At 38.3% G+C, this 27,902-nt stretch overlaps 1 protein-coding gene across 9 annotated transcripts in view; it reads right to left on the bottom strand.

The window, feature by feature from the left end:
- The window catches only part of RUFY3 (RUN and FYVE domain containing 3), a 57,036-nt gene that overhangs the window by 25,243 nt on the left and 3,891 nt on the right, over nucleotides 1-27,902 (bottom strand). For 6 of the 9 annotated variants that reach the window (XM_015567921.1, XM_006769903.2, XM_006769905.2 and 3 more), the window contains exons 2-6: nucleotides 14,589-14,642; nucleotides 3,689-3,862; nucleotides 2,762-2,879; nucleotides 1,614-1,715; nucleotides 117-240 (exon numbers count right to left, since the gene is read on the bottom strand). In XM_015567921.1, coding sequence (XP_015423407.1) covers nucleotides 117-240; nucleotides 1,614-1,715; nucleotides 2,762-2,879; nucleotides 3,689-3,862; nucleotides 14,589-14,642 — 572 coding nt within the window. Of the gene's footprint in view, nucleotides 1-116; nucleotides 241-1,613; nucleotides 1,716-2,761; nucleotides 2,880-3,688; nucleotides 3,863-14,588; nucleotides 14,643-23,985; nucleotides 24,059-27,902 lie in introns of those variants that run through there. The other 3 variants (XM_006769904.2, XM_006769909.2, XM_006769906.2) reach the window with 2 other exon arrangements.

Below are 27,902 nucleotides of genomic sequence, written 5' to 3'. Positions count from 1 at the left end.
ATATATATATGGCTTAAAGAATTTCCCTTAATTTGGTTGGTATAATCTGATCAGTCCAAATTCTGAGATAAGGGAACTCAGAGTGACACACTTGGTAACTGAGTACTTTTTCATACCTGAGAGTCCAAATCTTCTCCTTTCATACAGAAATTGGCATCAATGACATTCAGACCCACCAAAAGACCAGCAATTATGGCTCCCTCTTCTTCCATCATGAGCGCATTTGGTTCATAGAATTCGCTGTAAGAGAGATTCATGGAATGTTCTATTGTAATAAAACCTCAAGAACCAATGATGTAATCATGAGACAAGGAGGGAAACACTTGCCTCATGGTTGAATGTAGTCATTTATGATAATAGCAAAAGAGTGAAAAAATGGATTGGATACTTTATTTAGAAGATAGATGCATGAGGAGACTCTAGATAATAAATAGTCCAGCTGAAAGAAAAGTGATCAGAATGGTAATTTCATTGAAATGAGTATTCATGCTTTTCCCACATATTTGTACTTGTGAAAAGAAATTCATTTTAATGTAGCCCGGTTTATCCATTTTTTTCCCCCTTTATATGTAGAACTTTTTATCTTCTTATGTCTTCTTCCAAAAATTTTATTGTTCTCTTTCTCATTTTATCTATGATCCATCTAGAGAAACATTTTTATGTGTGTTGTATTTGGATTTAACATTACATGTCAATTTCCTGTCTTATTGAACCTAGGTGCATGCCAAGATGTCAAAAGCCCTTCCTGGCCCTAGCTGGTTTGGCTCAGTGGATAGAGCGTGTGTTGGCCTGCGGACTGAAGGGTCCTGGGTTCGATTCCAGTCAAGGGCATATGGCCGGGTTGTGGGCTTGATCCCCAGTGGGGGGTGTGGAGGAGGCAGCTGATTAATAATTCTCTCTCGCCCTAACCGGTTTGGCTCTGTGGATAGAGTCTTGGCCTGCGGACTTAAAGGTCCTAGGTTCGATTCCAGTCAAGGGCATATGGCCGGGTTGTGGGCTTGATCCCCAGTGGGGGGTGTGGAGGAGGCAGCTGATTAATAATTCTCTCTCGCCCTAACCGGTTTGGCTCTGTGGATAGAGTCTTGGCCTGCGGACTTAAAGGTCCTAGGTTCGATTCCAGTCAAGGGCGTGTACCTTGGTTGCAGGCACAGCCCCAGTTGAGGGTGTGCAGGAGGCAGCTGATCGATGTTTCTCTCTCATCTATGTTTCTAACTCTGTATCCCTCTCCCTTCCTCTCTGTAAAAAATCAATAAAATATATATTCAAAAAAATAATTCTCTCTCATCATTGATGTTTCTATCTCTCTCTCCCTTGCTTCCTCTCTGAAATCAATAAAAATATATTTTAAAAAAACAAAACCGCTTCCTGTGTTCTGGAGGTGTTAAGTTTTAGACTGCCCTGCAAAGCCATATATATGCCACAGTGACAGACAATACATGTATGTAAAAACACTTATTCCTGAGTATGTGTGTGTGAGGTGTGGGAGAAGGTATCAGTTGAACTATGTGGAATTGTTATGAACCATTTGTTTCTGATGTACAAAAATGATACATTTTATATAATTTGACCTTATATGATGAAGAATGTAGCAAAATCCAACAAGATGTTCATACCTGAGAAGTTCCTTTTTGTTGATCAAAGCTTTCATATATTCTGAAAGTTTCTTTTGCATTAATGCCAATCGAAGCCAGGCTCTTCCTCTGCCTACTGGTGTCCTGTAATACAGAAACCAAACAACTAAAAGTAGCAGAAATAGGGATCACAGTCGACAGATTCACTTACTCTTGCTAGTGGTTCCCCAGCAGAACATGCACACTGAGGTGCTTCTCACAACTTCTCCTATGAGATCCTATGCAAGGGTTAGAGGGACCCAGAGGGTGTGTTTGGGACAAATGCTCTGGTGAAGAATTAATTACTGAGTGAGACCACCATCTGAAGGCAAGACCTCTGAGAGGCTCCACTGAAAATGTTCCATCAGATTAGTACTAGTAGAGCCTCATAAATTTAGTATGGATCATATTGGTACCCAAATAATAATAATGTGGACACAGGCCACTGAGACCTCCATCTGATTATAATTAAACCAATCTAATACTCTTTTTCAAGTTCTAAGGTAGGTTCCAGGCGTCAGTTCCTGAGGTTCACTTGACAACTGTTTTAATCTTGGTTTTCAAACTCCATCAAACACATTCTTTTTCTTAAGTCAAGTCCAGTATGCCACCTCCCTTGATCTAATTTCTTGAAATTCACTAATTGCAACAAGTGCATTAAAAATAGCCCTGACAGGTTTGGCTCAGTGGATAGAGCATTGGCCTGCAGACTGAAGGGTCCCAGGTTCGATTCCGGTCAAGGAGGACATGTACCTTGGTTGCGGGCACATCCCCAGTAGGGGGCGTGCAGGAGGCAGCTGATCGATGTTTCTCTCTCATCGATGTTTCTGGATCTCTATCCCTCTCCCTTCCTTTCTGCGAAAAATCAATAAAATATATTTAAAATAAATAAATAAATAAGAACATGTTTAATATTTGAACATGAAGACAATCTCTCTCAGATTAATAATAACAATTACCCCTCAGACATACTTCTCTTAATATTTTACATTTCCAGTTCTCTCAAAACAGTGCCTATTTGTAGCAACAGTATGCATTTTAGATAGTTATGAAATAAATTGTCATGATCATCATTATCTTAGTCCCACTCTTCAAGGGGATAGTTAGTAAGAATGTTTCCCCTGACAAACAGAATCCAACCTTACACTTACTTAAGTCCAGGAAGATCTTTAACACTTGCTGTTATCTCTGCAGCTTCCGGAACAAGCTTTTCTACCAGTTCTAGAGGCCCCCAGAAGGATTTATTTTGTCCAAGAAAAGTTTTCTTAGCTATAAGGATATAAAATCATAGCAGTATTTTAATATTCTTTACAACATAAACATGCCCTCAACACACAAACACACACTTCCCATCTATTCAATGCTCTTTTTTGGGAACAAATCCTAGATCGCCAGATATTTCTGAAATTATTCGTGCTTTCAGAATCTGTAACATTTTATGAAAATCAAAATCCCCTACTTTCCAAGACTTAGTCCTTCCTCTTTCAGGAAGAATTTGTGGATTAGCTCTATAATATAATGAGACATTTTAATACTTACAGTATTATTACTATATTTAATACTTTAATAGTACTTAAAGCTGTGCAATATAATGAAGAAAACAGTACAATAGGGAAGAATATATACTCCAGAAACAGGTATCAAATATTGGGGAGGTATGAGAAGCCAAGGTGAACAGGACCAGGTCCTGTGTTAAAAAGCTTGTGGTTAAGTGGGAGAAGCATGGAAGCAGAGTCAGAAGACCTAGTTCTAGCACATGCTCTGCCGCACTCACTGTAGGACTACGGGAAGGTCACATTCCATTCCAGGCCCTTCTGCAACCTGTCAAACACAACTGCCAGGTTGGACTAGATACTTGTAAGGGCCCTTCTAGCTCTAGCATTTAATGATTTGTGTTTTCTAAGCCCTGTAAGTCCTTGAAGTCAACCATATGCCTGCATCCATATAAAATGCATTCCAGTGGATTAATATTAATTCAAGCCTCTTATTCTTCGACTCTACAAAGAATGCTTTTCTTCTTGAATGTGTATTATTAGGAAACAGCTGACTGCATACTGGCACACGGAGGCCATGCCTACCTTTTAAGCCGTGTTTCAGGCAGTGCTCCATCACCACGAAGAATTGCTGGAGAGGTGCGTAGTCAGAGTCCAGTGTTCTCCCCAGGTTCAGAGCTGATTCAATCAAACCCTTAATACTCAGCTTGGCCATGTTCATCAGGTTCATGCGTTCATTAGCCATGAGATAATTTGGATCTGCAGGCAAAGGAGATGAAAATGATGTCTGGTTACTGGAAATAGTGCATTTTAAAATTCACTTCCATGGTGTTGATTTTTGCATTGATGGTGCAAAGGAAATGGTGGATAAAACTGTTATTGTCTTGGCAAGAATCAAGGCAGTGGCAACAAATTATACGATTAGTTGTTGTAGTCTTCTCTGTCATATACTTGTTGTTAAAAATATAGTCAGTTTCCCTTAGGAATATCCTTGATGAAAAAGTAAAAATTATTTTATCAAATTTTGAACTTTGAATACAGTCTTTTCATATTTTCCCTACTGCCTTTGCCACCACCCTAACCTGGGCGCCCATCGCAGCATGCTATTCCACAACTTTCACTGGTCTGCTTCCGCTCTTGCCCTGTCCCCCTTATTTTCTACACAATTGTGAAGTGCTTAAAAAAAAAACAACCAATGAGAAAAAAGTAAAGTACTTAAAGTTTGTTCCAAATATACTATTTGCATTATTAGTATTAATACTAATTATCATCATTATTTAAACTAACCATTATTAAATAAACTAAAAATGATTAACATGATTAGTGCAATGCAGTATTAGAACTTAATCAATCTGCAAATTTTTAAAGACTCAGAATAGAGTGTGTGGCTCTCATCAACCAGACAGATAAACTATGTGAGGGAAGGGACTAAGTACCATATTTTATCAACAGAATCCAGAACAATCCAGACTTTATTCACTGGTGTGTATTCTGTGTCAGGTACTGTGGGCTGCTGCTTACAATTTTGGCTTCAATTCTCCCTTACAACATGCTTACAACAATGCAAATAGTATATTTGGTACAAACTTTAAGTACTTTACTTTTTTCTCATTGGTTTTATTTTTTAAAGCACTTCACAAATTGTGTAGAGAATAAGAGGGACAGGGCAAGAGCAGTTACCAACAGCACCAATTTTCAAGAAGGAAAATGAGGCCTAGGGAGTACAGGGGCTGACCCCGTGGACAGTTAGTAATAGGTGACAGAACCAGAGTGTAGATCCCATTTCCCCAACTCCAACCCTGTGCTCATGACCACTATTATCCACTTACCCATGAATCAATGACTCCAAACAATATTTATCCTTCTCTCCTGCTGACCATTCTTTTACATGATTATCTTATTTAATTCTTATGACTGTCTATACAAACAAGCCACAACACAAAACAAACATTTTATTTAAACTGTCCCAAGCAATTTTCTTTACACAATGTTTTCAATTATATCTGCTTTCAGTTAAATGAGCAGAATCAAACAGCCAAATTCTAAGCTAATCTCCATTAAGTTTAAGGACTTACTGTAGGTTTACAATTCCAACTATACAAACTGTGGTTTACTGTAGTGTTTTCTACGGTAATTCTTTCATTTTTAAATTGATTTCAGAGAGGCAGGGGGAGGGAGAAAGAGACAGAAACATCAGTGATGAGAGACAATCATTGATTGGCTGCCTTCTGCATGTCTCTTATTGGGGATCAAGCCTGCAACCCAGGCATATGCCCTCACCAGAATCTAACCGTGACCTCCTGGTTCACAGGTTGACACCTGATCACTGAGTCAAGCTGGCTGGGCAGTAATACTTTTAGAGAATACTTTATTATGAAAGTCAGAATTGGTATATATTGCCATGCCTCAAATGTGACTTTTTGTTAGGGTAGGTCAAATTGTCAAGAATAGAATAAGCTCACAGAGGACACAAAAGTATTAAAAAAACAGTATCCCCTGAAAAACAGCTGTGAAGAACAAATTCATTAGATATTAATTTCCAACATTGTTACAGCACTTATGGTAGCATTTCTGACCCATAATTAGTTGTGAAAGAAACAGAGCAGGGGTGAGTGGGTATGCATGAATGGTTGTGGACAGCTACCAGATTCTCCATTTAATACCTCCCAACAGATAGCAAGAAAATGGGGTTGAAGTTGGCCATAGGGAACCATTTCCTGTGCCTCAAGCTGTAGACCATTCAGTCAGGGAGCTAATAACAAAATTAAACAATGCTGCCAAAGCATATACTCTGATTCCAACCTAGTGAGAACCAGTCAACACGGGAAGAGCTGGATTGGGAGTATGTACAAAACACTATGCTTTAAGACTTTTTTCCCCAGAAAGAGTGATAGATTTCTATCAGCTCCTTTACATTGCTTCATCTCATTCTTCTTGTAATCATAGCAGAAATGTTCAAGACATCTGGTTGGGGTCTGGGGCGCATAAACTGCAGAAAGATGGAACTAGTGCCTAGAGAAATTAAATTCCTAATACCTTGGACTCCATTAATACGGTGCTAGACCCTACCTGAATTAAACTGAATGAAACACAATCTCATTCTTTAGAAAATATTACTCTTAACCTCAGCAATAATTTTAGGCCACAAATTTTTTGTGGGGGTGAGGGTGGGGGTGGGAATGTTGTTGTGTGAATCAAGTTTAGCAGCAACCCGGCCTGTACCCTCTGGATGTCAGTAGCACCTTCCAATAATGACAACCAAGAGTGTCTTTAGATCTCCAGATATTGCAGAATGTCGCCTGGGAGACGAAGTCAGGTTCCCTCCCGATTGAGAACTACTGCTCTAATCAAAATTTTAAAAGTCAAACAAAAATCAGGGTAATTTGACAATTATACGTAAGAACTCAAAAGAATGCACTGCTCATTATTGCTTAAAGCATAAATTAAACTGATTATTATTTAATGTGTATTATCTACATTTTTGTGCTGCATAGTACATAAGAGTAATGATCATTACAAATAATTTTAATTATGTTTTCTGGTTAGTACTAAATTAAACTACTGAAAATAATTAGTACTTAAAAATTAATTATTTTTTATCTTATAATATTGGCTACTAATTATGAATACTAAATCATTAATTTGATTTGTCACAGAATAAGGAATTCTTGATTCAATTAATTTGTTGTCTTGACCAAAGTATAAAATGATTTTGTGGAACTAATATATGCTGTTAAAAAGATGAGCATGAAGGGGCTTCTGAGAAGCTGGTGAAGTTGTTTTTTGATATGGATGTTAACTATGTGAAATTGTTGAGTGTGTGAAAATTCAATGAACTGAATACTTATGTGATCTTTTATCTATATTTTATGCTTAGAACTACAGAAAGTTAAATAAAGTTTCATTATATCCCATAGGCCAGAAAATGATTTTTAAAGAATGTATGACTTTCACAATGTCATTAGTCATACTTTTTCCATGAAAAAGTCATTAAAATTTTAATTTTTCACAGTACTATCATTTAAGACTATTAATCTCAAAACAACTTTTATTCATTCATTCATTTTCTTCAATTATTAGTGACTATAAACTGGTATTATTTATTATATTTAATGTTGGATAATACAGAAACTGGAGAACAAAACAGGAAAGCTTATAGAAAACATTTGAAATTTTGGGATAAACATTATCACCTTGGACAAGATCAATTTTATTCCAGGACAAGTAAATTGTTTTTATATTAAACCAAATATAATTCCCATTGTATGGAACCAAATGTAAATTTTATACATATTTTTAAGGCTAAGACAGTAGACATGATATTAAGGTAGCATTTCAGGCAGGCTGTGGGTCCAATACAATTTTCTCTATCATTGATGTACTTCTGTGGAAAAGTTTGAGAAGCACTGCAAATATAGCAATAAGAACACTAACAAAAATATGAATAGGACATTATAGGAATATGCTACCTGACCTGGTCCCCTATTTATCCTAAGAGGATGAGGATTTTTTAAAAACATGTTTATTCACTCTATAGAATTTTAAGGAAATTAAGAAATATCCATTAACATGGCTATTAACATTGTACTGAGGGTGGAAGATCAATGAAATTAAAGATAAAGAAATTGGAGACATATAAACTTTATGAATGGATCAAATATTACTCTTCTTGCACAATCTGATTTTACACCCACAAAATCAGACAAAAATAAACTAAAATCTCTACAAAAATATATTAATTCACAGTGGTAGCAGAGTACAAAATTAATATATAGAAATCACTAAGTGCCATATATTTTGCTGACATGAGACTTTTGAGTTCAATCTTAAAGGACAGAAAGAAATTAATCAGGCAAGGCAAGGAAAGGAGTAGAGTTATGAAGGGAGTAGGATGGAAAGAACAGCTTGGGTAAAGGCATAGAAGTATGAAAGAACATGGCATACTAAGAAAAATGAACAAAAAATGTCAAAGGTTTATGATGCATGTAAGTGTTGAGAGATAAGGGAAAAAGGTAAGGGAGAGACTGCTAAGAACCTAGTCTAAGGAATGTTGATTTTACTTTAGTCAGTAAGATTTTAATGTGAGGTGTGATGCCATAGATTTGAAGTTCAGAGAAGCCATTCTAGTAGTTGTGTGGGAGATGAATTAGAAGGGTACAAGAACTGAAAGCCGAGGAGCAAGTGAGGGTCTACTGCACTAGTTGGGGAGAAGCAATGAGAAATGGAAGCAGGCAGAGCAGTAGGTGCTGTGTGGAGAAGAGTGAAGACCCAGGGGTAGAATGTCAGGATTTTACGACAGGATGACCCCTTGGATATGAGGGAAGGAGAAAGAATGGAGAGTAACTTTCACATTTCTAGATCTGGTGATTAGATGAATGGTGGTGGGAATTACTTGGGTGAGGAACACAGCAGGGCAGTGGACCTAAAAAAAAACGTGTAGAAATGACTGTAGCTACAAAATGAACTACGTTACTTGGTTTTCAAATCCAAGTTCAAGAATATGTGGGTCTTCATTATATCTCTTCAAAACTGCTAATTTCCACATGAAAAAATTGTCATAACTCTTAGTAAAAAAAATCAAAACAGAAAACAACAAGTGTTGATGAGAATGTGGAGAAATTGAAACCCTGTTGGTAGGAATATAAAATGATGCAACTGTTTTGGAAAACTGCCAGACTGTTTTAAAAGGTTAAACCATAGGTATCATATGACCTAACAGTTTCACTTTTGGGTATATACCCAAGAGAAATGAAAATGTACATTTATAAAAAACTCATACATGAATGTTCATAGCAACTCTATTCGTAATAGCCAAAAAGTGAAAACAACCCAAATGCCCCTCAATTGATGAATGTGTGGTAGGCAGTTATGCATGAGCAGAGCAAGGACGATAGGCCAGGTACAGAAGATCACCAGGGCGGAAAGCCCCAGGTGCCCACCAATGGACAACACTGAGAAAACAAGGACTTTGCCCAAAGGATAACCTTTCCTCCCCTCGCATATCGCTAGTCATAGAGTTTGGACCCCGCAACCTTACCTCCCTAAACGAATCTAGGCCTCAGTTGCATTTCAGCTCCAGGCCCAGAAAACAAGCAAAACCAGGCAGGTGATTCGAGGACCAAGCTGCAGTGACTAATGACCCTGGCTCCGACCAATCAGTGGAGACCACGACGCTGAAAAGACCTACCTGGAAAGCTGATGAATATTCTATTAAGATCTTCCCCAGGGACTACCCCTGAAATCTCCACCCTTAAAAGTTCTTAGAACGGAGGTCCCAGCACAGGCTCTCCCTCTGGGGAGCATGCCATGCCTGTCCCCATGGTTTGCCCAACAGGCACCATCATATAAACTCTAATGGACTCCCTGAGACTTGCAACCAGAGGAGCAATGGGCAGCGGCAGCTCGTCTGGTGCTAACCCCCTGAACATGTCTCCAAGGCCCCCTTTTCTCTGCTTCCCAGGGAGCTAAAGCAGCCCCATCTACGCTCTTAAGTTGCTTCTCTTATGCTATGCTCTTCCTTGTTTTACTGTCCTGAATGTGCTTCTGCTGCTGCCAATAAATTCTTGCTTGCTTTGCTGCACTTTGTCTCTTGACTGAATTTTTTTCTTAAAGAAGATAAGAACTGAGGTCTCATCGTCTTGCTGGTAACAATTGGATACATAAAATGATACATAAAATGATATGTACAATGGAATATTATTTAGCAATAACAAAGAATATAGTATTAATATGTGAGGGTCCACAATGAGTCGCCCAAGATGTGCCTCTGTGCTATGCTGATTGTTTTGAGCTAAAGCCAATTTTAGTTGCATGCTCAAGAGAAACTTCTGCCTCTCCTAATAACCCAAGGTTTTTGCCTTGTGAGGCTGGAAATAGAAATGAAAAGACTGAATAACTGTTTTGGAGATAAGGGGTAAAATCAGCTTGGCTTTGGATATAGGAAAGGTATTTATGTGAAAGCATTCTCAGCATAATTTTCACCAGATCATTATAAATATAAATTAAAATTCAGGGTTGGATAATCACTAGCATAAGAATAATAGCATTAATTATTAGAAAAGATGCTCTCACCAGGAGATGGTTTAAAGGGAAATAGGTGGACACAAGGTTAGTGGCCCAGCCTTTAAAAGATGCCAGCAATTATAGGCTGGGAACAGAACCCAGGCATTTCAGGAATGATATATAACTTAGTAGCTAGGGATGAAATGGATACATACCAGAGAGGCAGAAAGGATTCTGGAATGTCTTGAACTAAAGGTCACACCCCTCAGTGCAGTATAAAATCGATTTAGCATGTTCCACATAGTAAGGTAATATACCGTTTCATGGACCTTTTGCTTTAGATATATACAAATAAATTATGTGTGTACTGAGTTTTAATGAAAATATACTTTTATAGTGGGTCTTTAATCAAAAAAATTTTTAAAAACTTTGGTGCAGTGGTCAAAAGCATTGAGCTCTGGAGTCTGAACACAACTTGAGCTCCTCCCAAACTGTGTGATTCTGTGAACGTTTCTTTTCTCCTCTATTTTTTAATGCTTTTTATTTTGAGATAATTGAAAACTCACACACAGTTATAAGAAATAATACATAGCTCTAGAGAGTTTTGCTCAGTGGATAGAGCATTGGCCTGTGGACTGAAGGTCCCGGGTTCGATCCTGGCTAAGGGCACATGCCTGGGTTGCGGGCTTGATCCCCAGTAGGGGGCGTGCAGGAGGCAGCCGATCAATGATTCCCTCTCATCACTGATGTTTCGATTTCTCTCTCCCTCTTCCTTCCTCTCTGAAATCAATAAAAATATATTTAAAAAAATAAAAACATATTTTTTTAAAAAAGAAGTAATACATAGATACCACCAACCCTTAGTCTAGTTCCCCCAAAGGCAACACTTTGCAAAACTAGAGTACATTATCATAACTAGGATTCTGACATTAAGTTTCAGTCAAGATACAGAATGTTCCATCAATATAAGGATCTCTCATATCACCCTTTTATAGCTAAACCCACTTCCCTCCAGTCCCCACCTTCTCCTAACCCTTGGCAACCACTAGTCTCCATTTCTAAAGTTATTTTAAATTTTTATTTATTTATTTATTTATTTATTTATTTATTTATTTATTTATTTACAGAGAGGAAGGGAGAGGGATAGAGTTAGAAACATCAATGAGACAGAAACACCGATCAGCTGCCTCCTGCACACTCCCTACTGGGGATGTGCCCGCAACCAAGGTACATGCCCTTGGCTGGAATCGAACCTGGGACCCTTGAGTCTGCAGGCTGACGCTCAATCCACTGAGCCAAACCGGTTAGGGCTCCATTTCTAAAGTTTTATCATTTCAAGAATGTTATACAAATGGAATCATATAGTATGTAGATTTTTTAAATTGGCGTTTTTTTCCCCCCACTCAGCATAGTTCTTTAGAGATTCATTCAGGTTGTTGCATGCCAATAGCATTCTTTTTTATAACTGAGTAGTATTCCACAGGGAAAGTTTCTTACTCTGTAGGTCTCACTGTTCTCATCTATAAAATGATAATAGGCTTTTGAAGATTAAACAAGTTCACATATGTTAACTATTTAGAAATGCTTGGGACATACTAAGCACAAAAATTGTTAGCTATTAAAATGGTCCTCCATAAATATGTATTATGGTCCTCCATAAATATGACAATTTTAGTTAATTTAAAATAAGCCTTTATTGAATGACTATATGACACAGTGCTATATGCTGAGAAAATCTCTTAGATATGTTCCTTCCATTTTTCAAGACGATGGACATCAAATCTTAACCCAAAAGGAAATAGTCCAAGGAACCAGAATATAATCTTGACCAGATGACATTTCACATGGCTGTATTATTTCCCTAATTCAAGTAATGTCCCAAACATTTCAATGCTCAGAGAGATGGAGGGTAATCTGGGAAACTGAAAATTCACGGAATCTGTTTATAAGGCTTGTAATAAGTATAAAAAGGAATTCAATATTTATAGGAAAACTAAAAATGTAAATTAGGCGATTTTTCATTCATTTAATCATAATTTTCTAGTGAGTTTCAAAACATGTAGACACGAATTTACAAATAATGAGATGAGATGCGAGATAACTGATCACCTTGAGAAGATACTTCATGTTCTACTAGACATGAGCTACAGACACAATGAATGTAAAACCAACCATCACTGTGAGAAATCAGTTCCCCAGAAAAACCTTTGATCTTGCCAAAATTGAAAAACAAAGTTCAAATCTGCAACTTCCTAGAGTTTGTTATTTTTAAAAACATTTTTTCAGGAGTCTGGAAGTCAGTGTTAACATTTCATCTATTAAAAAGACAATCGTTATGACACATCCATAGAACAGGTAAGAAACAGAAGTGAAACAGCTCAGCAGTGAAGGTCTCTGGAAAAGATCTGGGTCCACATACTTTCCCAGGGTTTGAAACCAGGATTCTCCCCAGACCCTGAGCTGCTATGCGTGTTATAATATACTTATTTTTGCTATAAGTACTCATTTAAAAAGCTCAAAGTTATATAAGACAGCAAAATTTCTGGCATTTCACATAACGGACATGAGACAAAAATGTAAAATGATATAAAAGAAGACAAGGATGACATGACTCAAAAGTTAACAAGTAAAGCCATTTCCCTCCACCCATTCTGAAAAAACATTTTTTTTAAAAACTACATTCCAGAAAGGTTTTTCTATAAACAGTTCTTGGCCAACATTACCATATTCCACTTGACTGATAATCTACTAAGATCATCAAAGTATTGACACAATTCACATCTTCTGGACTTTTTATGGGCTCTAATGTTACAGCTAATCTTAATTCCCTTCTAAATTTTACCTATGATAATCATTTACAAAAATTCCAGCCAACACAAAATGGAAAAGGAGGCTGACTCTCATAGTAGGCTTGATATTTGCAGTAGTGTAGTACTTTGTATTAAGAAAAATAGAATTGTACCAGGGTTGAGTAAATAGAATTTTACCAGGGGAAGGATTCCTTAATAAGGCATAGACTTGTTGGCTTTTATATAGCATTTTTCTTTAGTACCTAGTCTACTAAAGAAATCAAAACCTTAAACCCTGTGGTGCCTGGCAAATAATAATAGCAGCTAACATAATAGTAAAAATTACTCACTGAATCAATCTATACTCTCCTCTTTTTGTTCTTGTCTGTGAATTGTCAACAAGTAATACTGATTTGTTTTTTTTTTCACTGAACTATATATAACTAATTATACTAAAAAGCAGAATCAAGAATATAATAAAAAGATAATATAGGAAATGAGATAAAACTCAGGATAATTTACTCATTCAAAGTAAAGTGCTGAAGAAACTACTGGGCAGCACTGGAGAATGAAAATTGTCTTAGTTTTGTCTGGTGTACCACCCCAGGTCTGATTTGAACACCAAGAAGTTGAAGACAATCTCTGCTCTCAGGGATTTTATCCTTTAGGATGATAAATACAAGATTATAAGGAAAGAGCCTTAAGCTCCAAGTTCTGTAGGACCTGAGTGAATGGAGAAATGAATGTAGGCCAAAACGGCCAGGGACCCTCCTGGAGCTCTCACCTGGACTGAAGGGTGGTGCAGGTGGCTGGGGGAAGGGAGAACGGGAGTGAATGCTCTGGGTGGGACGTCACAGGAGCAAGTCAGGAGAGGAGGCTGAGGGCAGCTCACACAGTCAGTGGAAAGGCCAGTCTGGGCAGATCAGAGGGCGTGTGCACTGAAGCTGGCGACCTTTAATTGCTCAGGCAAAGGGAGGATGTAAAATGACGTAGTGAAGTGGAGCCAAACTTCAATTTTTCCATTTCTATTGTAAAATGTGTAAATCACCTGAGCTCCCTAAGATTAGGTGCCAATTACAGAAGAATGATTGGTTTGGGGAACCTTCATGCATTGCAACATATGTGCAACTTTTCAAAGTAATTCGACCAGCAAGGAATGATGACCAAGCTGAAAGTACTCAATGTCACGGAAATCTACTAATCAAAGCAGCCGTCCAGGCCAAATACTTGAGATTACTGGGATATGTTTGTTTTGACTACTATGGGATTCACAGAAATATATACATCATATAAATATGTATATGTATTTTCATGAGTGATAAAATGTTTCACATTTTCCCAACACATAAATGAAAAAAAAAAGCCATAGAAAAACTTGATGTAATCTTGAAATAAAGTCCCTTTTGAACATGTCATTCAACAAATAATCAAAGGGAACAGTATAAACATAGATTAATGCCACTTTAGTTGAAACCACAAGGATAAAGATTTTAAATGCAAGACTCTGAAAACTCTAATCCCATATGAAGTATCGATATGAAAAATCTGGCAAACAGGCTTACTGCTCCAGTTACTGCCATGGGAAATAAAAACTACAGATGATATTCCCTCTTATGAAAAACAATCAAACCGTAGTTAGAAATTTTTTTTAAAAGAAAGAAAAAAACGCTGAAAGATGTTGGTGTGGCACGCACCTTCTGTATCATCACGCATTTGCTCCACCAAATCTGTCAAATCCTCCCAAGAGTCTTTGCAAACGGCAAAAAGAAAGGAAAAGAAAAAGTGTCATGCAAGCCAAGAAAGAAAAGTGTATCAAAAACAAGGTTTCAAAAACGATAACTGAAAGGCAGATTTCTAGAACTCTTTCCACTTAAACCAGCGATTAACAATGAAAAGGGCTGGGAGTACACCCCTGGAGGACTAAGCACAGGTATCAATTCTATTAAATATGTTTCCAAGCTAAGATTAATAATTTCAAAATTCCTAATAAAAGGAAACAGATTCATATCCCATAAAAAAGTAATGCAGATTTTCTTTGCCCACGGAAAATCAAGATGAAGCTTTTTGCATTCTAATTATATACAATGTTGACCTCATTCAACATTTATTTTGATCACTTCAATGAAGCTGAAACACATGGAATATTTTTTTACATGCAGGACAAATATGATGTTGCAAACTAGTGGCTCTTCTTAAAAAAACAACAACAAAAATCTAAATGCCTTCCCTAATGCCCTTCACCCCACAGTTCTCGTTTCTCAAAACAAAAGGATACTGCTTTAAGACTGAGACTAAATAACTCATTTATAATTCAATAAAGGCAGATGTTTATTAGCTTAAAAGTATAGTACCCTTTCCCCTTATACAAGTTCAATGTTCTTATACATGGAATATTCCATGTGAGGCAAAAAGACAGGAAAGAATATAAAGATTACAAATATAAGATCACTATGCTGAAATAAAATTTGAGAAGCTATAGAAAAATTTAAAAATAGATTTAGCTTCATCCTTCAATAACTCTGAAACTATTATTACCACAACTGCAATATTCATATTTAAACTCACTAAATCATGTGAATTTCATGTGTAAATACACAGAAAGAGAAATTCTTAGAGGATGAAGCATAATAAAAATGAGAAAATTGGCAAAGACTACACTGTCTATGATAAGCCTTCCTTCTTGAAAATGTAAGAAGCCAGCATTTGGTTTGAAGCAGTAATTTGGAATCATCACCTAGGAAAAGAATATCATTTGTCCTACTCTCTCACTCGTTTATTAAATAAGGGGGCTGTAATGGTACAGTGTCAAATATATAATCAATTACTCTGTAGAGATGTACAAAAAAAAGATACCAATATATAAAAAGTTAAAATTTAAATTCAGAAAACAGGGAAACAGATGAGGATCAAGTGATGTGAGATGTGATTAGAGTAGAACTTTTTGGAAACTGGATATATATATACTGGTTAGGGCAGACACTGAGGGCAGTAATATAAAAGGAATGCAAGTGTCATATCCTACTATACTTGTTTTGTTTCAAAAGTCTAGAAATTAATGCCTTAGAAAACCAAGCATACGAGTATAGCACAGAGGACCAGGGTTAGATTCCTAAACTTTCATCAACATCCCAAGTTAAGTCATTTTATAAACAGAGGTAGGAGAGCATGACGGTTCAGAGAACAGATGTAGGAGCCAGCCTCCTGGGCTCACATCCCAGCTCCACCCCATACTGGCTGTATGACCTTGGCCCAGGTACTTCTTCTCTTTTTTCTCAGCCAGTTTCCTCACTTATATAACAGAGAAAAGAACATACCTATCTTACAGCACTGGTGTGAGGAGTATAAGAGTAAACATAGGGTCCAAATCCTTTATCTGAATATTTCTGCCTAAATCTATTTTGAAATCTATTTAAAAAGGTAAAATGATATACCTGAGACCCACAAACATGTAGAACTAGTAGGTCTGGGGCAGCACTTCACAATCAAGCACATTAATATTTCTGCAGGTAATAAATGAATATTCAAATTAAATAGAGTCAATAAAAACTATAAATAGCCTCACCCTGGCTGGGTGGCTCAGCTGGTTGGAGCATTGCCCCATACACCAAAAAAGTGTGAGCTTGATTCTGGGTCATGGCACATACCTAGGTTGCAAGTTTGATCCCCAGTTGGGCACATACCAGAAGCAACTGATCAGTTTCTCACATTGTTGTCTCTCTCTCTCTCTCTCTCTCTCTCTCTTTCTCTCTCTCTCTCTGTCTCCTTTCTCTCTTCCCCCTCCTTCTTCTTTCTGTAAAAATCAATAATCAATAGAAATATATCCTTGGGTGGGACTAATAAATAAATAAAAAATAAAAAATTCTAAATAGCTTCAAGTAAATTCATATCATGTTTTAGTACTAAATGAGTTACGGCAAATTTATGAAAACCACTTTTGGTTTTCAGAACTTTTTTGGATTCTGCAATGTGGATCTGTATGTGTAAAGCACTTAGAAAGTGTCTCATACAGAGAAAGCACAATATGTTAGCTACTATTATTTTTATTTATTTTAAAAAATATATTTTATTGATTTTTTACAGAGAGGAAGGGAGAGAGAGTTAGAAACATCGATGAGAGAGAAACATCGATCAGCTGCCTCCTGCACACTCCCTACCGGGGATGTGCCTGCAACCAAGGTACATGCCCTTGACCGGAATCGAACCTGGGACCTTTCAGTCTGCAGGCTGACGCTCTATCCACTGAGCCAAACCAGTTTTGGCTAGCTACTATTATTTATAGGAAGTTAGTGTTAAAATACATTATACATAGGTATATTTGTATCTGTGATTTTCAGGTATATTCTTTGGACAATGAATATAACTGAATGTACTTAAATGCTACAGATTTAAGTTTATATGTAGGGTTATAAATTCACAAGAATGTACTCTATCAACTATCACATCAGTTTACTTTACAGACTTTTAGGTGACCTTGTGAAAGTCAGTAAGGTGAATATTCCTATCTTACTCTTTATTTTCTTGAACTAGAAACTATATTTGTCACATTTATCTATATAAAAGCCTAAGCAACTCTTACAACCGAACAACTGGAACGACTGGAACGACTGGTTGACCAGTTGCTATGATGCACACTTGACCACCAGGGGCCAGATGCTCAAGGCAGGAGCTACCCTCTGGTGGTTAGTGTACTCCCACAGCAGAAGCACTGCTCAGTCAGAAACCGGGCTCACGCCTGGTGAGCGAGCACAGGCTGGCGAGTGCAGCTGTGGCTTCGCGAGCCTCTCTCGCCTCCGCAGCAGGCTACCAAGCAGTGGAAGCAGTGGCAGGCACAGCGGGGCGGGATGAGCAGGAGCAGTGTGGCACCTGGCCCCGGCCAGGCTCCTCCCCAGCCGCCTGCCACTTAGCGCACTGTTACATCCCTTGTACCCCATAAGCCTGCAGTTACAATCTCCAGAGAACAGTTGAAGCGTGGACACTCACGAGTAACCAGGACGAGCCTGATATCACCACCAGCTCCTGCCTTAGGCATTGAGACCAAATCTCATCCTTTAACGATTGCCCCAGAGCTACAGAGGAAGGCAGCAATATAACAGTGTCCACAAAGGTGGTGACTGACAACTGGGGTAAAAGTCAAAGAGAGATGGATCTGAAGGGTGGGAGCATGGGCAAGAGCACCCCCGGCCACCAAGATCCCCAATTTTGTATTATTCACCTTGGAGTGTTCTTATCTGGCTCTGAGCAGTGGAAAGTGTCCAGCACGGCCCAAGGCGTCCACTAGGGACCTCCAGCTTGGCAAGGCTGGACCTTGGCTGCAGAAGGGATATTAGGAAATATTTTTTCAGGAAGCTGCGGGGAGGAGGACAGATTCCCCATGTGAATTCCCGGTGGCTCACGGGGATGTGGAAACCCCCAGGCACGCGGGCACGAACTCCTGATTTCCTTCTAATGTGCATGAATCCGTGCACCAGGCCACTAGTAAAGAAATAAAAGTCTATGTTATTAAAGCAAAATACAAAAAATCCTCCAAGATCTGTGCAGAGATCAGGAAAGTGAATTCCTGCACAGGACTGGGTGGTATGTACAAGGGGTCTCCCCCACTTTCCCCTTGGCATGTCCCATCTACAGTACTTTTCTGCTTCAACCGGATGTTTTCGTTTTGAAAAAAAAATGTAAAGTTGTAAGTGTCAGAGCAATGGAATCAATTTAAAAGAGCCCTCCTCCTCTAAAAGGTACTAGTAAAAGATATGCTTTCTCCTTTTGACGTTGTTCTCCACTTTACCTTGTCATGCTTAGGATTTTATTGTAATAAAGAATGGACACCATTGCCTTGATCGGTTTGGCTCAGTGGATAGAGCGTCGGTCTGGGGACTGAAGGGTCCCAGGTTCGATTCTGGTCAGGGGCATGTACCTTGGTTGCGGGCACATCCCCAATGCGGGGTGTGCAGGAGGCAGCTAATCAATGTTTCTCTCTCATCGGTGTTTCTGACTCTCTATCCCTCTCCCTTTCTCTCTGTAGAAAAATCAATAAAACATATTTAAAAATAAAAAGAATGGACACCATGCTGAAGGATTTATAAAAAATTTAAAAAAATCTGTCCTCTGGAGTATCTTCAAATTATTAAAACAGTAACAACAACAGTATCATGAATCAAAAAGGTGAATGGGTAGCATCAACAACTCGTCTCTTTCACAGAACATTCCAGTTTTCTAGGGATGATACTTTATTGCCTTGAACATGTTTTGCCTAGTCTAAAAAAACTATATTAACTTTAATTAGTATCATTACAATACATATTCACAAATTGCAGAGAGGAGTAATCTAAAGGTTTGCTAGCTGATACAGAAGAAAGGACTGGATTAAAATTTTGCTATAGATAATGCATAATTCAGAATTGTACTGATCAGAATTGTGCCCAATGTGCATCAGTGCTCACTGAACACACCTAATCACCAGAAAAAGAGTCACTATGTGTGTGCCATGAGACTGGTAACGAAACATTAGCACTACCACTCCTCTCCACACACCTGGATTAAATGGTCAAAAACGCTGTACCTAACAGACTATAATCTTATTTTTAAGATGCATAAGAACAAAGAGATTTTTTATTGCAGTGAAGTCCTGGGTGGTGGGGGAGAAATGGGATGGAGGGGGTCATAAAGGAAAAAAGGGGACATTTGTAATACTTTCATCAATAAAGATAAATTAAAAAAAAGATATGAGACAATACTGGATCTATATAAGGACCCTGAATTAGGAAGCATAGCTTATTTGAGGTTCACTCTACTATTTTCTTGACTATCATTGTTTCAGATCTAAGAGTGAATAAATCAGCAGACTAATTCATGTAGCTCTGGAAATATTTAATTGGGTAGTACTGCCAAATATTGTTCTTACAGTAAGCACATGGTGACGCAATGACGGCAGTGTGGTCTGGTAGAAGGGGCCCTGGCTTTTACACTGAGTCAGACCTGGGTTGGTGGGGGCACTGCTCTAACAAGGCCTCTGGCCCTGCCTCGTCACTTCTTTCCTGTGGATGAGGGAACTGGCTGAAGCACCTTCCCTCCTGAGAGGTAGCACTTGAATGGGCTCCAGGCGCCTCTCCATTGTTCATGTACACATGGTTGTGAGACCGCTCTTTTCTTGATAAATTCTTTCCACAGTAATATTACTACAGAAGACAGTTATAGTTTAGAGACAAATGTAACCAAGTTACATTCTTGCTTTGAAGCTAGGTGTCTTTTATTTAGAGTGCTACTTTTTAAAAGTTTATTACAATTTCTTGAGGGAGTCTTCCTGAAGTCCCAACTACAGATGACAAAACTCTTTCAAGGACTTTGGGAAAATAAAAGCTAACAAATTTAAAGTATTTAGCACATCATAGATACTCAATGTCAAGTTTACCGTTTATAAGACACCAACGTGTGCCCGATATTCGGATTTGGCTATAAACTGGATTCCTTTATTTGCCATAACTTTTAAAAAACAGAGGGAATAGGACTAAAAAAACACACACTAAACTAAGTATTGAACACAGGGAAAAAATAAATCAATGTAAGCAGACCAAGTGACAAATGTAACTGCTGAGGTGCTGTTAAACTAACAATAATGTAATTCTCTCGGTAACATGATAAAGATTAACAAAGGAACTGTTAAGCTAATTTTTAAAAATGCCTAGAGGTCCTGTTCTAATAAATCAGTAACATAGTCCAAGGTCTATCTTCTCCCCATAGCACAGTAAAAACAAAAATATCAGCAAGGAAATACAAATGGTTCTGGAAAAAGTAACAGCAAGTTATTCTGAACTTACGATTTATAGTAAGAAATATGTATTTGGTTTTCGTCCCGTCCCTGACGAAAGGGCTCCTGAAACTCTTGTAAATTCCTACGGGATAAGAGCACAAGGAGCACCTTTTGCTAGAATGACTCAAATCTGGGTGAGCTCCTAAATGTTTCCTGGGATGGGGCTGTATTTAGGTTATAATTTTCACCCCTGCCCCTCACTTCGCTAGAAAGGGAAGCTGGAAATGAATGTATAATTGATCATGCTTGCATGAGGAAGCTCCCATAAAATCTCAACAGTGCAGAGTTCCAAACCTATCCCAGTTCCACAGGGGCAGAAGCAGGCACTTGAGATCTTCCTAGACCTCACCCTGTGTGTCTCTTCACCCGCCTGTTCATCTGCATTCTTTAGCCTATCCTTTAATAAACTGGCAAATGTTAACGTTTCCCTCAGTTCTGTGAGCTGTTCTAGCAAACAATCAAATTCAGGGGGAAAGATATCATGGGAAGCTCTGACTTGTAACCAAGTAGGACAAAAGTTGTGAATACCCTGGGGACCTACTACTTTTGATTGGCATTTGAAATGGGGAGGCAGTTTCATGGGACTGAACCCTTAACCAGAGAGATCTGATGCTACCTCCGGGTAGAGTCAGAACTGAGTTAAATTGTAGGACACCCAGCTGGTGCTGCAGAATTGTTTCCCCTGACACACACACACATTTGGTGACTAGAGTCAGAAATGAAGTTTTCTGTGTGAAAGTGAAGGAGAAAGACACAAGAGAACTGTAGATCTTTTCAATGCAGTTATCAACACTTGAGCCATTTCATATTTACTGAGTACGTATGGTGAGCAAAGGACTTTAGTAGGGCAGTTAGTAGTTAGTTTGTGCAGAAGTTACCAAGATGAAATGTCCACAGACACTGTTCTGAGGAGAACTAAGTAACTATTACACAAGGTCAGACAGGAGTAATATTACAGAGAGGAGAGAAGATAAAATAGATTCCTAAGTCAGGCGAGCAAGGCGGTGACACTGGGAGGCCCTGGAGGACAGGGCCTGATGGGGAGAACAGGGAAAAGGAGAGGGGCCTCCTCCCAACGGCAGACCCTTGCCCTCTTGCCTGCATGGCTGCAGCGGCAGACGTAACATTGCTGATACACCTCGACGGGAAGCTGCTGCCCAGAGAACTAGGCCTTACGGGATTCTCAGATGAAATGCAGTGTTTCAAATACACACCCTAGGTTTTAATGCTCTAGGACAGTGGTCAGCAAACTATGGCCCCTTGAGTGTGGCTCTTCCACAAAATACCATGTCCGGGTGCGCACATACAGTGCGACTGAAACTTCATGGCCACACTCAAGGGGCCAAAGAGCCGCATGTGGCTCGTGAGCCGCAGTTTGCCGACCACTGCTCTAGGAGAAAGGAAAACGAAATTTCAGCAGTCTTTTCATCCCAGGAAGCAATTTATAGCAATCTTAGAAAAGTGTGAAATTTCGCATTGTATATATTTTTTTATTTTTTATTGCTTAAAGTATTACAACGGGTATTACATATGTGTCCTTTTTTCCCCCCTGCTTTCATTGTATATTAACAGTAAAATTCATTCTCTTCTGCTTTTGACATTGTCATTAGCTTAAAGGAAAAAAACCACACACCCCAGATGTAACAGTATCATGCAGTTTACAGTTGCTGAATCAACTGTCCTAGAAACCACAACTGTTTCCTTTGGAAAGTTCGGATTTTCATAGTGTGAGAAACCACAACCAAGTACAGCAGCAAAAGACAAAAATGAGTTGCAAAGTAGCCACCTATGTGAAAGTTCACACCATGCTATTAAATTTTTAAAAAATGTTTATGGCAGCTTGGAAATTGTTTAAAACATTAAAATACATTATTGTTTGACCCAGAAATTCTACTTCTGAAAATGAAAACTAGTAAAGTGTTCAAACTATAAATATAAGGATGAACCCAAACTGCCGATGGTAGCCAAATTTAGAAACCACTAAATGTCTGTAATAAGGAGCCAAAGACATCATGTCACATCCAAATAACTGAAATTAAGCAAGATGACACAGATTTCCTTTTACTGTTGTGGAAAGATACTGCAGAGGAAAAAAGGCAGGTCACACAATACAGGTATGGTATGACTTAACATGCATAAAATTATATGAGCTTGTAAGGGAACTCCGTGTGTATATATTAAAAAGTCAGAATCTGGTTACTAAATCTTACTGTGGTTATAGATAGGTGATAGAATTTAGCTGAGTTATACTATTTTGTACTTTCTATATTCTGTAACACAATTTTTCCTATAGCTAGAAAAATAAAGTTGTTTTCAATTAAAATACACACATAAAAATACTAAACATATTTTCTAAAAGAACCCATTATTGTCAACACACTGACATATACATTTTATTTTGGGAATATTTAATTATGATGAAAAATAAATGATTACTAGGGGCCATTTGGCAATAAGTTTGCTTCACTGTTTCTCCTTACTGTTGCTTCTAGCTCATCAAATCCTCTATGTGTTCCCTGGAAAAGTTCAAACACCAAAAATTCCAAGAGGACAGATTTTAGTATTTACTCCCCTGCACTCAAATGCAACTTCCTAGCAGTCACAGTGGATAGGTAGGGGTTGGAGGAACCACAACGGAAAACTGTGCCCATTACACTTTCCAACTCCCCCTACAAGAGCCACTACCAAAAACCCAAAACTATTCAGAACCACAACTGAAGAACAGAGAATACTGTGGGTACCCTCAAATGACAGCATTGGCTCTCTCCTGCTAGGTCTCTCAGGCACCCTGGCCTGGGAATCCGACAACTTCCATCCCAATCTGAGCTCCATCACTGAGTAGCAGTTATCTAAACTGGGATAGCATTTACCTCTGGAAAATGATAAATATGTCCGTAGTTAGCTTAGGACAAATGACCTTCTAGTGTTGCAAGCTGATAACCCAAGAAGAATTAAAGTGAACTCCATAAAAAAAGCCACAAATTAAAGATCAAAGTAAAAGCTCCATTCTAAGAAGGCCCAGAAAAGGCTCGCCAATAGACAGTAAGTCACTGTGATGAATGACAGTGCACTAAAGTGACGCCAATGCAGAAGTATATAGAGTTGGAGAGAAACAGAAAGCAGACCTGAAATGGGAAGGAGAAAGTTGCTATTAGGGACAGCACGCTATCAGAGGTCGGTTCAGAGGCATCATGCAGCTCTCCTGTGGTTTAAAGATTAACTACAGATCAAATGCCACCCCCAATTTTAGGATTTTATAAAATCTTGGAGGCAGGTGGGTAAAAACTTACCTTGAAAGGGTGTCTCGCTAGGCTATTCCCAGAGCACAGTGAAAAGAAGGGATGAACCTTGTCCAAAGAACTTTGCCCCATAGGCATCTGAGATGGGATTAAAAGCTACAACTTTCTTGCTTTGGGAAATTCACAAAGGCTGCCTTGTGTACTGGTAATCTTAACTCGGAGAACGTGACAATGTAAATCTGAGGCTAACTGGGCCGGTGGCAACAAATGTTCCAGTTATTTCCCCAAGGGCAGAGGACAAAAGGAGATGTGTCATTATTTAAAGCAAAGAATAAAATAAAAAATTCCTAATGACTGTGAACTCTCAGGAAAGGAATAAATAAATGGCTGCGCCAGCTGCATCTAAATGTAGACACTGCATGTAGCATTCGGACAGTTTCGAAAACAAAGCACGGCAGTAAGTAAACATGGGCCCGGGACCTAGAAAAACCCACTGTCTGCTAAGAGTATATAAAAATTATGTTGGAAATCAAATCCAAAGCAGTAGCTCCACTTTTAAGCGATTGCTCCTGTTCACAGGTGCGTGAAACTCTGTCATAGAAGGTGCTTAGTGAGTCAGATGGAGGGAGGATTCACACCTAGTTTCCATAAGCTTTTTTCTTTTAAAAATTACATTTTCTTGATATTAATATATGTTCTTGTAGAGTATTTGTAAGACATAAAAAAGTATAAACATATAATAAAAATCACCTGTAGTTCCTGTCCAGAAATAATCACTTTTTACATTTTTGGTACATTTCCCTTCACTTGTGTGTATGTACTACATTTACAACAAATTATGATCCCAGTGTACATGCGGCTTGGGAGACAGCTTTTAAAACTTATTATATTCTAACCAACATCCTGTGCCATTAAATATTCTTTCTCAATACCATATTTAGTGATTACTGTATAGATGTACTACAACTTATTAAACAATTTCCCTTTTAGGCTATTTAAGTTGCTTTTAAGATTTTGCTACAATACATCATAATGCTATGATAAATATACATATATAAACTTTCCCCCTATCTCTCTGATTATTTCCTTAGGATCAGTGTCTGGTATAATCACTGGGAATTAATTTTTTAAGGTTCTTGATTCACATTGATGAAGTTATTTCCAAAAAGCTTTACTGCTATATATATATATATACACACACACACACACACACTCTACTAGCAGAGCCCCCATATTGTAAACAACAAATTATATTATACTAAACTGCTATTTTCTAAACAAGATACAGTACATCAAGTCTATTGGGGACTTATGGTCACTGGATTCTGGCACAGGAGTGCTGTCTCACAGGTTGATCCTAAGCTACCTGTGTTTGAATTCTGGCTCTACCACTTACTATATATCCTCAAATGTCAATTTGACCATTACATGCTTATTGTTTTCTTTGAAGTGAAAATAGGAAGTCAAATCACAAAACTGTATGTTACTGATATTCATTAAAGGTATTAGTTGTTTTATTTTTCTACCTCATTGTTAAAACACTTCAGATTTTAATGTTAAAAAATTAACATTGTGTATACCCAGAAGAAAAGAAAAACTACTACCCCTAACATTTTGAGCCTAGTAGAGAATGTGGCTTTTTTAATATTTCTGATAAAAAGGTGAAAATTTAATGGAAAGGAAATCTGGAAAGAGGCAGAAAATATATACTGAAAATCTTTCAGTTGTAACACTGAGGTGTCTCTGCAAGTGCTGTCTCCCCACCTCCCCACTCCACTTCCTCCAGTTAGTGCCCAGATAACTCCTGCATATCTTTTAGATCAGAGCTCAAATATTACTTCAACTGGAAATCTCCCCGGGAACTCCCTAAGATTTTTGGTTTGATAGCACTGCCCTGCAAGGATCACAACTGTACTTGTTTGAAGTACCCCACCCCTCACTCATCAGTTAAGACCCTCTGCATCTTTGAACAACTGGTTTGTCAGTTGGACTCTTCCTTTGACTCTAAGCTTCAGAATGTGTACAAGTGTTGGAAGACATCAGTTGGAAGATATCAATTCTATACAATGACAGTACTGTTTAAAACAGCCTTAAGGGATAAAAAATACATTTTTAGAAGCCTACCAAGAAGTTTCTTAGCAAATATCTCAATTTGCATACTTTATTTTAAAAAGTATTCACATTCTAAAGTCATGCAATATTCCCTTAATTATAAAATCCAGTGTATCACTGTCTCAAAAATAATTCTGAACAATTTTAGTACTTTGAGTATATATTTGTTTTTGGAGCAAGAGTGAGGTGTTTGGTTCATGTAAGCATCTGTAATGGTGCTGTTTGAGTTCCTGGAGATATAGGGGACAGAAAATACATGAGGGCTGCAACATTAACGATAAGTGGCACACACAGAGGACCTAGCTTGCTCACTATGCTGTACCTTAGGACCTAGCACAGTGTGGGGCACAAATTATGAATATGTGGAATGAAGGGCTAATCTTATGATAAAAATTGCATGTTTTTCAAGCATTACTTTTTTCTTTGGGGGTTCTAATAAACACTAAAGATTTTTCTCCCAGAAAAAAAAAATGCACAAATGTAAGATTTTACATATAATTTTAGGATCATGGATTCCAGGATTAAAAACCCTGCACCAGACTGTAGTGAATTCATGCGATTGAAAGGAATTTTAAAGACAGGATAGGCAGTTAGGGAATAAGAGGGGTCCATGGGAGAGGAATGCATAGGTGAGGGCTTAGTGCTGACAAAATGCTTATCTTACTTATACAGAGGATAGAGAAATGTGACAAGATAAGGGGAAGGGGAAGGCATACATTCACAGGGGATAGGGAAATGTCACAAGATAAGGGAAGAGGGAAACATACTTTCACAGGGGATTGGTCCTTTGTTGGCTCGAATATTGAATGAATGTGGAAAGAGGAAAAGGGGAACACCGGATGGGCTTTGACTTTGGAATTGATACCCTGCAAAAGAGTCACCACTTAGGAAAGCAAGGGATCATAAAATGGGGAAGGGGTCCAATTAGAAGCTACATTGACAAAGAACTCCTAGCCTTTAAAAACCTTAGACTAGCGGTTCTCAACCCGTGGGTCGCGACCCCTTTGGCAGTCGAACGACCCTTTCACAGGGGTCACCTAAGACCATTGGAAAACACATATATAATTACATATTGTTTTTGTGATTAAGCACTATGCTTTAATTATGTTCAATTTGTAACAATGAAATTGGGGGTCACCACATGAGGAACTGTATTAAAGGGTCGCAGCATTAGGAAGGTTGAGAACCACTGTCTTAGACATAGGGGCTTGGTTGGTTAACCCCTGGGGAACCCCTCCCTATGTGAGAGTTTGTATTTGCTTCCAATTGATTCCCACACTTTTACTAACAAGTCCTTTTAGTCCTCGAATTTTATTCTTCAAACTTCGTGAGACAAGAACCCACAAGGAGAGTCTGCTCATGGAACCCCATGTTACACTATGAAGTTTCTTGGTAAACAGCCATCTGGCTTCACCTACCAAAATGCCTATTGGGATGTGCACTTTTTTTCATTGAAACACATGCAGTTCCCAGGCCGGAAGGGGTTATACTAGCATGCAGTGACATCAAGGAGTGAAAGTACCTTAGTAAATGTCATTGGAGTTACCTCAGCACCAGACACTTGCCAGTGGTTGATTAACAAACACTTTCCATTTCACCTTCAGGGTATTTCTCCTTGCTTACTAGTATGTCCTATTGGTTGAGTATTCCCTATTGAATGGAAAAAGCCTGATGCCAAACTTGCACACATACTCCTTTGGGAAATGTGATCACTAAGTGCTGTATAGCTTTGAATTCCACATCCTGGTTCCTAAGAAACAGGGTTGTCCTTGGGCAACTAAGTAGTTCATACTTCTTTTATAGCAGCTTCTGACATCTTTGTTTCATCTCTTTACCTTGAGAGTGAACTGAAAGGG

This window comes from Myotis davidii, unplaced genomic scaffold (assembly GCF_000327345.1).
Source record: "Myotis davidii unplaced genomic scaffold, ASM32734v1 scaffold284, whole genome shotgun sequence".
Taxonomy (NCBI): domain Eukaryota; kingdom Metazoa; phylum Chordata; class Mammalia; order Chiroptera; family Vespertilionidae; genus Myotis; species Myotis davidii.
This window is presented reverse-complemented; position numbering and strand designations above follow the sequence as displayed.